At 34.9% G+C, this 10,406-nt stretch overlaps 1 protein-coding gene across 1 annotated transcript; it reads left to right on the forward strand.

The window, feature by feature from the left end:
- The first annotated feature begins 5,383 nt into the window (after nt 1-5,383).
- On the forward strand, nt 5,384-8,365 carry LOC149177748 (uncharacterized). Its single transcript, XM_089423461.1, has 2 exons — nt 5,384-5,652; nt 6,032-8,365. The coding sequence occupies exons 1-2, from the start codon at nt 5,611-5,613 to the stop codon at nt 7,844-7,846; spliced, it is 1,857 nt and encodes a 618-aa protein (XP_089279587.1). The 5' UTR covers nt 5,384-5,610; the 3' UTR covers nt 7,847-8,365.
- Nucleotides 8,366-10,406: the final 2,041 nt, after the last annotated feature.

Raw genomic sequence — 10,406 nt, forward strand, 5'->3', positions numbered from 1 at the left:
AGCTTCTTAATTTTGTTGTAAAGCATGGCTTCCCCAAGCTTTGGACGCAAAGCCTTATTGTGCCTATCTTCAATAATGGGGACAAAAGTGTTCCCTCTAACCACAGGACCATTGTGATTAGCCAACCAAACTTTATGGGCTCATTCTGGAAAAAAAAATAGCCTTTGGCATGAGAACCAGGGTAAAAGAACTAAAGGGAAAGCTAGTTTTAAGAGACATCACTTGACCATCGACAACCTTGTCACCCTTAGGATTATCGCAGAGGAATGTCGCAATAGTAAAACCGACCTCTTTTGTTGTTTTGTGGATTTTAGAAAAGCTTTCGACACTATTCCCTGAAATAAGCTATGGAAGAGGCTTGAAGAGATCATGGTTCCTCCTAAACTAAGGGTTGTTATGATCCGCCTCTGCGAGACTGTCATTTCCAAGCTTAAGACCAACGAAGGATGGTCTAAAGATATTAAATGTAATATCGGGGTTAAGCAAGGCTTTCCCGTTTCCCCTGCCCTTTTTGGTATTTACATCGATAAACTAGAGGAGTGTCTAGAAACTATAGGTTGCAAAGACACCGAGCTCGTTGGTATTATCATTTCTCTTCTCCTTTATGCTGATGATATTGTTCTTCTTGCAAGGAGCCATGATGACCTAGACGAGCAACTTAAGACTCTTCATGTCTACTGCTCCAAGATAGGTTTGGTTGTTAATACCGACAAGGCTAAAGTCATGATCATTAAATCCAAAAAGATCACCCATGGTAGTTTTGTCTATGATAACCATTGTCTTGAGTAGGTGTCTTTTTATAAATATTTGGGTATTGACTTTCCTCGTTAGCTCAACTGAAATTACAACATCGAGAAAAGAATTATTGGAGGTTCGAAAGCTTATTATGAGCTTGAAAACAATTGTAAGTCAACCAATTTGTATATTTGGAGTAGAAAAAGGTTCCTCTTTGAGACTCTTGTCACCCTTGTTATCTTATACAGATGTGAATTTTGCGGGTGCAATATATCTAGGGAGTCATGGAAAAACATTGAGATGATCCAAAAGAAATTCATAACCTATAACCTCAAGATCAAGGGAAATACTCCCTATCCTATCCTCTTGATTGAAGTTGTCCTGTCCCCCATTGAAAGTGCAGCTATGTTTATATATTTGATGTATAAGAAGAAGCTTCACAATATGGAATCCAAGAGGCTCCCAAAAATTGCTTCTAACTTTAGTCAAAACCCCCACCCGCGCCTCCAACACGAGTGGCATCAGGATGCTCAGTCTTGGCTCAACCTTTGGGGGATTAAGGAGGAGATCATCATGGGAAGCAAGGACAATATCAAAGACACTATTACCTCAAGTTTTAAGGACAAGATGTGGGATGCTAAGGAGCTGGAGGGTAAAACGAAGCTAAGGTACTATAAGGAGGCGATCAACCCCACCCTTGACAACCATAATTATCTCTCGATGTTGACTAGCACTAAGAAGAAAATGAACATCGCTAGGATTAGAACTAACTCTCATGAGCTTCGGAGTGAGATTGGGCAGTGGTCTACTCCCAAGGCTCCTTGGGACTATAGAATTTGCCAGCTTTGTGATACTAAGAAAGTGGAAGATGAAAAACACTTACTTTTAGACTGCCCGTCTCTTGCCCACATCTGCTCTCAATTCCCTATCATCAGCAACACATACAAGCTTCTTGACTTATTAAGCCAGCCCAACTATAACGATCTTGGAACACTTCTTTCCCTGCTCCTTGATCACAGAAACAAGATTTTGAAGAATAACAATTATGCTCTATTTTCTTGAGATCCAATAGACCACATTGGTCTACATAGACGACCATCATCATTATTTATCGTAATTTTTAATTATTAAATAAATTATTTATTTTATAAATATTTTTACTTTAAATTAAAATTAAAAACCTAAGTAATTCAATTTTTACTGACCCACGTGTAAAGCTGTAATTTCTACAATTAAAGATAAGGAATCCAAAATTTCAACGAACTTTTCATAGAAATTTACACATCCAATTGCCTACATGATTGCTATGTCCCTGTAAATTATTCCCATATGGTACATTATATTAAAACATTTATTTTAAATATGTTTTTCCATGTGCAAAGTATGATTAGCATGCATTGTAACCCGCACGTATTATCAGAATTAATCCAGGTTACAGAATCGTACCTTTGTGTTACTTGTTGGATAGTTTCTTGATTTTATTGTTATTTTAATAATTACAAAGTGAGATTAGCGTTCTTTAAATATTTTAAATTGAAATAAAATGTTAAGTGGAAATTTTAAATTTTTTAATAACATTTATTTATTTAAACAAGTTAAATTAAATTAATTATAGAAAAAAAAATATTCATTTTAAAAACTATTATAAATAAAAACTTATTTTGTAAAATAATAACTATGGTTGGAAATGCAATAATTAAAAACGACTTAATTTTTAGTTAAGGTATTTGGATTGTTTATATTCTAATTATGTTTTTGCTTCTTCTTTTTTCAGTGGTGTAATTTTTAGTTGAGGTATTTTGATTATTCGAATAATGTATTTTTTTATTGGTTGTATTATTTGGAAGACGAAATGTATTAATTTGTTCAAACTCTTATTTTTGGTTATTGCATTTAACATGAGATTTAATATTGGCTAAGATGAAACTCTTCACTTTTATTATTGGATTTAATAAATAAAATTGTTTTATATTATTTTAATAAAATACTTTTTAGATTTTTGTCAAATAATAATACGATAAATAATTTGTAAATAAAATATTTTAATTAAACAAGAAATATTAAAATTAAAATGTTTTAGTAGATTAATCAAAATAAATAATTTCAGTTTTTTAAATTTTAATAAAAGTAAAAATGGTAATAAAATTAATTTAAAATTAGAAATGGTAATAAAATTAATTTAAAAATAGAAATGGTAATAAATTGATTAAAATTGTTAATTTTAATTTATCAAATTTTAATAATTCTAAATCTAATAAGTATCTAAAGGGATCAAATTTTTCAAGGTGCAAATCTTTTTTTTGAGTGCAAAATTTAAAGAAAGGTTTGCACCTCAAGAGATTTGGTCCCTCTTGGCATTTGATAAATCCAAAGTTAAAGATGGATCTAGGCTAGTTATATAGAGAGAGGGGGATGCCAAGAGGGCTAGGGAGCCCAAAAATTGACTCTATGACCTCAATTTTACTAACAATATTTATAAACTAGTTTTGTTATAATTTTTTAAATTTAATTTAATTTTAAATAATTTGAATTTTGTTTTTTTTTACTTTTACTTGACTTAGTCAAAACGTTTGCGTAAGCATCCCAACCTCTCTTGACACAAAAACCAACCTAAAACACGGCTAGATCCATCTTAGATCCATATCTATCAAGCACCCAACCTCTTTTGACACAAAAACCAACCTAAAACACTGCTAGATCCATCTTAACTCCATATCTATGACGCACCCACAGGGATCAAATCTCTCGAGGTGCTAACTTCTTTTCCCAGATGCAAAAGTAAAGGAAAAGTTTGCAACTCGAGAAATTTGATCCATCTTGGGTGGAGTTAAGATTGATCTAGGGTGGCATAACCATCCCAGCCCCTCTTGACACAAAAACCAACCTAAAACACGACTAGATCCATCTCTTAACAAGAAACAATTTATCCATCTTGGGTGGAGTTAAGATGGATTTAGGGTGGCATAAGCATCCCAACCTCTCTTGACACAAAAACCAATCTAAAACACGACTAGATCCATCTTAACCCAGATATATTAAGCACCCACAGGGATCAAATCTCTAGGTACAGACCTTTTTTCCCCGGTGCAAAATTCGAGGAAAGGTTTACAACTCGAGAAATTTGATCCATCTTGGGTGGAGTTAAGATTGATCTAGGGTGGTTTAATTATTATTAGTGATTAATAATTATAATTAATATTTTATTTTATTTTATTTTATGTAATTTGACTGAGTCAAAATGTTTACATAACATAAAAATTACTTTACAACATCTCTTCCATACTAGGCTAGACAGTGCCTCTCGATTCAACCAGCCTAGATCCATCTTAATTCACGATTTATCAAGCAATGAGAGGGATCAAATCTCTCAAGGTGCAAACCTCTATTTTGAGTGCAAAACTTGAGGAAAATTTTGCACTTCAAGAAATTTGATCCCTCTCTACTCTTGATAGATCCAGAAATATATATATATATATATATAATGTAATTTAATTAAACCAAAATGTGTTAATTAATAATTTTATTTTATTAATTTATATTATCTTTTAAATTATATATAGAGAGGGAGAGGGCCAAGGAGCCCAAAAATTGACACCCTGAACTCAATTTTACTCAAAATATTTATACACTAATTTTGTTATAATTTTTTAATTTTAATTTTATATTAATTTTATTTTAAATAATTTGAATTTTGATTTTTTTACTTTATTTTGACTTAGTCAAAATGTTTACACAAGCATTGCAACCTCTTTTGACACAAAAACCAATCTAAAACAGAGATAGATCCATCTTTACTCGAGATCTATGCACACATAGGGATCAAATCTCTCAAGGTGCAAGCCTTTTTTCCCAAGTGCACCTGGAGAAATTTGATCCATCTTGGGTGAAGTTAAGGTTGATCTAGGGTGGTTTAATTATTGTTAGTGATTAATAATTATAATTTATTTTATGTAATTTGACTAAGTCAAAATATTTACATAACATAAAAATTCCGGATCTATCAAGCACTGAGAGGGATCAAATCTCTCAAGGTGCAAACCTAAACTTAAAAAAAAAATTACATGTCAATAAATTTGATCCCTCTCTATACTTGATAAACCCAGAATTAAAATAAATCTATACTAATTTAATTATTAATAATTAATATTTTTTAATTTTATTTTATATTAATTTTTAAATTATATTTAAATATTATATATAATTTGACTCAGTCCAAAAATTTATCTAACCTAATACCTAATATAATATTAATGTGGAGAACGCCTCCCAAAACAACTAAACCCCATAAATCAAAATTAATCTTATGAAAGATAATCATGGATAAAAATGTAACCATCAAATATCTAATTATACTTGAAACAACATGTATCCTTTTACCAGCCAATTGACCAAAATCAATCATCATAGGCAGCATCTCGAATTAATATATAAAATATTTATCTGGTTTATGGTGTGTTCGTTGAGATTGGGATGAACACTACCTTATAAACCAAGCATAAAGCCTGACATCACAAAATTCTGAATAAAATAATTGGATATAATACTCTGCCTTTATTTGTAATATTGATATGCTTTTGCGTTGTTGGATCTTTTAAAATTCGGAATAATATAAAATTAAATAATAAAATTTGGGTATAATAATGAGACTTCTCGGGAGACACACTGCTTTTATTTGTAGCACTGATATGCTATTGTGTCTCTCTAGAAGGGTATAGGTGCATTGATATGCTATTGCATTGTTGCATCTTTTTAGAAGGGTGTAGCTGCATTATGTTGGAATGATGTCGAGCACTGGGTCTCCCGAGTTGAAATTTATATACCCATTTCGGCTCTCATGACTCTGGAAGTTAAGTTTCAGCTGTTTGGTGCTTGGCTATGGCAGTTTGCAAGTTTTGGGGATTGTTAAGTAGTTTTCAGGTAAGCTTTTTATTTATGGCTTTATTGAGCAGAAACAATGGTAACTCTTTGCTTTCTCATATTGCCAGGGCTGGGATACAATGTTGCAAATTATGAATTTGCAGACATCAATCCCAAATGTTTGCCCAACTGTCAAATGCAAAATAACCCATGAAGCAATTGGGTGCATTGGTCTTAATTTATACTCCATAACCAGTAATGCAAAATGCCTATTAGTTGTGCTCTGAAATATCAAAAATGTCTTTTTGAAGAGTCTGAGAATTGCTTATTTCCATTGCTTTGCCAGTTTTGTTTTTGATAAATGCATAGCACTTGCAGAATGCCCTTCTCGCAATATTTGGTGGATGTGGGATATTGATTTTAGTTTTTATTGATGCAGCTTGCAGACAAACATTTGAAAAATGCCCGGGCTTTGCTTGGAAGTCAAGAGCCGAATGAGATCTACTCAGCACTTAATCTGCTCGATGCTGCTCTTGATTTATGTCCAGGATGGGACAAGGCCTTGGAACTTAAGGCAAGGGCGTTCTTGTATCTTGGGAAATTCAGAGATGTTGCAAATATGCTGCAGGAATACATCCCAAGCCTCAGGCTCAGGGAGATAGTCCCATCTGAAAGCCCACCAGTGTCAAAAGAGATGTTAAGAGAGCAAGTGAAGCTACTTCCGAGCTATGAAGAGAATGACAGATCGAGGGCCAGTGTTCTACTCAGAAGCTTTTCAGTTTCCAAACTGAAGAAAAAGTACTTGGCAGGGCTGTCTAGGCGATGTGAACGAGAAGAATGGAGATATTTGATTCTTGGTCAAGCTTGTTGCCATTTGGGCATGATGGAGGATGCCTTGGTTTTGCTCCAAAGTGGAAAAAGGGCAGCAGCTGCTGCCATTAGAAGAGAAAGCATGACTCTTAATGATGATAGTTTTTGCTCTGAGAATTCTTCTTCAGAACTAAAAATTGTTAGCCACTTGCTTGGAAACATTAAATTTCTGCTGAGGAGAAAAACAGCTGCTGTGGCTGCACTAGATGCTGGTCTCTACTCAGAGTCAGCAAGGCATTTCTCAAAAATTATTGATGGAAGAAGAGGCACCCCTCAAGGCTTCATAGCAGAATGCTATATGTTGAGAGCAACAGCTTATCAAGCTGCAGGAAGAGTGACTGATTCAATAGCTGATTGCAATAGGACACTTGCATTAGATCCTACTTGCATTGAAGCCTTAACCACACGTGCCTCCCTGTTTGAAACTGCAAGATGCTTCTCTGAGAGCTTGCAGGATCTGGAACATGTAAGACTACTTTATGAGACCATTCTTCGCCAGCAGAAATTTCCAGGACCTGTTTGGAAGCATCAAAATCTGAATTACAGGGATGTCCATGGAAATCTTCAGATTTTGAATTCTAAGATTCTTACTATGAAGCAGAGGTTAACAAGTCCTTATACAGTTGATTATTATACTCTTATTGGTTTGAAAAGAGGTTGCACAAGGGCAGACGTTGAGCGTGCACATATGTTACTTTGCCTGAGGCATACGCCTGATAAAGCTTCTCAATTTGTTGATCGCTGCGAGTTTGTGGATGAAAGAGATATTGATACTGTTAAATATCAGGCTCGTATGTCAACTTTGATGCTGTATAAATTGTTACAGAAGGCCTATACATATATAATGACTTCTATCATGGAAGAAGAAGCTGAGAAGCAAAAGAAGCTAAGAGCCAATGAAGTAAAACAGGAAGAACCTGATGGACAGGTTGCTAGAGTGCAGTGTCTTCAAGTTAGAGGTGAACCTTCCGTTGATATAAAAGTCGAGATCAATCCATCAGATTACTGTCCTGAGAGTGAAGCAAGTAACATCAGGGCCACATCTTCAGGTCCTGACATTAACGTTGTTAATGGTGAGCTTCAACAGTTTTTCTTGGCAACAAGTTCTGCGACTGATTGGACATTGATGAATACTACTTCTAGGGAAGCTCATGTTCCTAGGATGAGTGACACATCTGAGTTTAGCATATACACTTCTACTAAGGAAGATTCAAGGTTGCAAGAGATGGCAGATACTTCTGTATTTCAAGCAGTATCATGTAGAGATTCAGTGGCTGTTGGGACAATGCTATCACGTGGATTTCCTTCAGATCGTTGGATGAATGCACATCAAGGACATGCCATAAGGCCCCTTCCAGTCACTTATGAAGCACTTAGTTGTTAAGGTGGTGCAGTAAATTAATACCATACACTATATGACTGGTGATCCATTTAAAAGGTCTTCAGATAATATGTAGACTACTGACAGAAGGAGATGCCACAGACTAGGGGTGTAATTACAAAAGCTTTATCTTGTACAAAAGTTGTCTTTTACAGCAATAAATATCTGGCATTTCTTCTGAGGGAGACAACAGCTTTCACGTGATCCCTAAGCAACAGCACTGGACCAGCAATACAACGGTGGTGACTGTGATCATAGAAGAGGAAATTACTCTATCAGAGCATTCTGTTGCAGGAAACCACTTTTTGGGCAAAAGAACTCTGCTGCAATTTGATTGTAGCGTTGAGGGCATCTGATGCCTTCAATGGACAATTTCTCTGAGATTTTGTATCACTGGCTTATAAAGATCAATTTTGTCATATGACTATTTATGGAAGTCAATCTTCTCAGTTGATTGGATGGATTCCCCTATTTCTGTACCAATTCAAAAACAATTTCCATGATATTGCCTCTTTTGGATCACTGCTGCTTGTTCTTTGTAAATACAATCTTTGATTTCAAAACTGTAACAAACGTTAAGCTTTGCTGTGAGTAGATCACCTGTGTAGTCTGGTAATATGCTGTGAATTTTTAATATAAGGTATTTGTCTATTGTGCATTTTATAAAACTTTGGTTCAGATTTACTACAATGCACCAACTGGTTCAACACCAAAAAAAATTTGCAATCCCATTTTATAAAACATTGGTTCAGCTTTACTACAATACATCAACTGGCTTATGACTTCAACTCTTTTGCAACCTAAACCGGGTTGCTTCTGTAAAGATGTTAGGTATATTATAAGATGAATCAGGAAAGCTTAATCTTTTTTAAAATTGGCAAGTGTAGACCTTCCTAGTGAAAATGAGAATGTGGGTGCTTAATAAACACAATAAACATAAAATTAAATTGTGTAAATTCTTTTATGTGAGAAGGAGAATCTGAGTGCTTAATAAACATAAAATTAAATTAAATTAAAGTGGAATGTGGGTGCTTAATGAACATAAACATAAAATTAAAATAAATGCAGACCTTCTGTGTAAGAATGGGAATGTGAGTGCTTAATAAACATAAGCACAGAATTACATTTGAGGGTCATCTGAAAACCAAAATCCTTAAAATCATATTTGTCGATTGTAGACCTTCCAAGTGAGATCCAGAACGCAGGTGCTTAATAAACACGAGGGTATAACTACATTTGAGCCTTGAGGTTGTTCATCTTAAAATCAAAATCCATAAAATCATATGTCCCAAATGGCCATCTCGATTCTCAACTGCACACTCACCATGTTAGAAGTGCCAGGTGAAGGAGACAGTGCAATTCAACTGCACAGTCACCATCTTAAAAGTGCCATGTGAAGGAGGCAGTGCAATTGATATCCACCTTCCCAAAAAGTAGCATGTGATGGTATTGGTCACTTCTGTCCTTGTGGGATATGATGGTTGCAGTAGCTTTTTTTGAATACTGTCTAGTGTCTGTGCTCAGGTTGTTCCACTCCGGCGGACCTGTGCTCCTGAAAGCAGGTGATTACATAAGCCTCAATTAATTTTTTGCTGACAGATTCTCATCTATTCCCCCAAATTTCGTGTTGAGCACTGCACTGCAGTCAAGTTAATCTCGTCTTAGATTGACTGATATTTTACGAGGGGCTAGTTCAGTTCGCTTGACTTTTGGTATGTCAAGTCATCCTTTGGCATCCTCTTGGCTTTGATATGGACGTTGGCTATGCAATTTCACCAATGGTATTTTCTCTTGTCAAATGTTGGCAATCCAGGTACGATTTACTCAATTGGTTTCTAATCTCAGATTCTAATAAGATTTAGCATTTTTACCTCTCCCCTTTGTGGGAAGGGGCCAAGTTGTTGAAGATCCAAAAAGGTAGTGAAGGTAGTGAGCAGTAATGATAGTCATAAAGATGAAAAACTAGAGTTAAGTCAGTACTTAGGGCGGGCACAAAGATGGTTGTCCTTTCTCATGCCACAGTGCAAATTGTACAAACTATGTTTCTTCAAAGGGGAAGTTTAGAGGGCTTAATATGCAGTCTACATCAGTGGGCCTTGACAGGGCTTTGTCTAACTATTAAATTTTTTTATTTTTTTTGTTTGGAGTTTTTGCTTAAACTCTGGCAAAAAAAAAATTGTGGGTCAAATCTTCATATTTGTTGTTTAAACTGGGTTTTGACTGTATATAAATTCAGCATGCTAAAATACTATTAAGCATATTAATTGTGGAGAATTTATAACTCAAACTTGTGATTCTAACAAATTTCTAAAGAATTTTGAACAATTTTGATCAGAAAAATACCATAAAAACCTCAAAAATATCTACTCAGAGGCTGAGGCTGGGGCTGGGGCTGGGGCTTAAGTCTAACTCAATGCTTATCAGACCGTCACTGTAGCTAGGGAGGTAACAGGTTAACCCTTACTGTCCACAAATTTTGATCACAAATTTTTCTACTGCACTTTGTTAATGGTGATTCTGCTGACATGGGTACTGTGCCAATCAGAAGTGGATAGGTGGCTCT

Source organism: Pinus tabuliformis, chromosome 4_1 (assembly GCF_031772625.1).
Source record: "Pinus tabuliformis cultivar Carrire ecotype Pingquan chromosome 4_1, CPIR1, whole genome shotgun sequence".
In the NCBI taxonomy this organism is placed as follows: domain Eukaryota; kingdom Viridiplantae; phylum Streptophyta; class Pinopsida; order Pinales; family Pinaceae; genus Pinus; species Pinus tabuliformis.

Coding starts and splice junctions, on each gene's coding strand:
- LOC149177748 (XM_089423461.1), top strand. CDS start 5,611: ATGGCAGTTTGCAAGTTTTGGGGATTGTTAAGTAGTTTTCAG. Junction 5,653..6,031: donor GATTGTTAAGTAGTTTTCAG/GTAAGCTTTTTA, acceptor TTATTGATGCAG/CTTGCAGACAAACATTTGAA.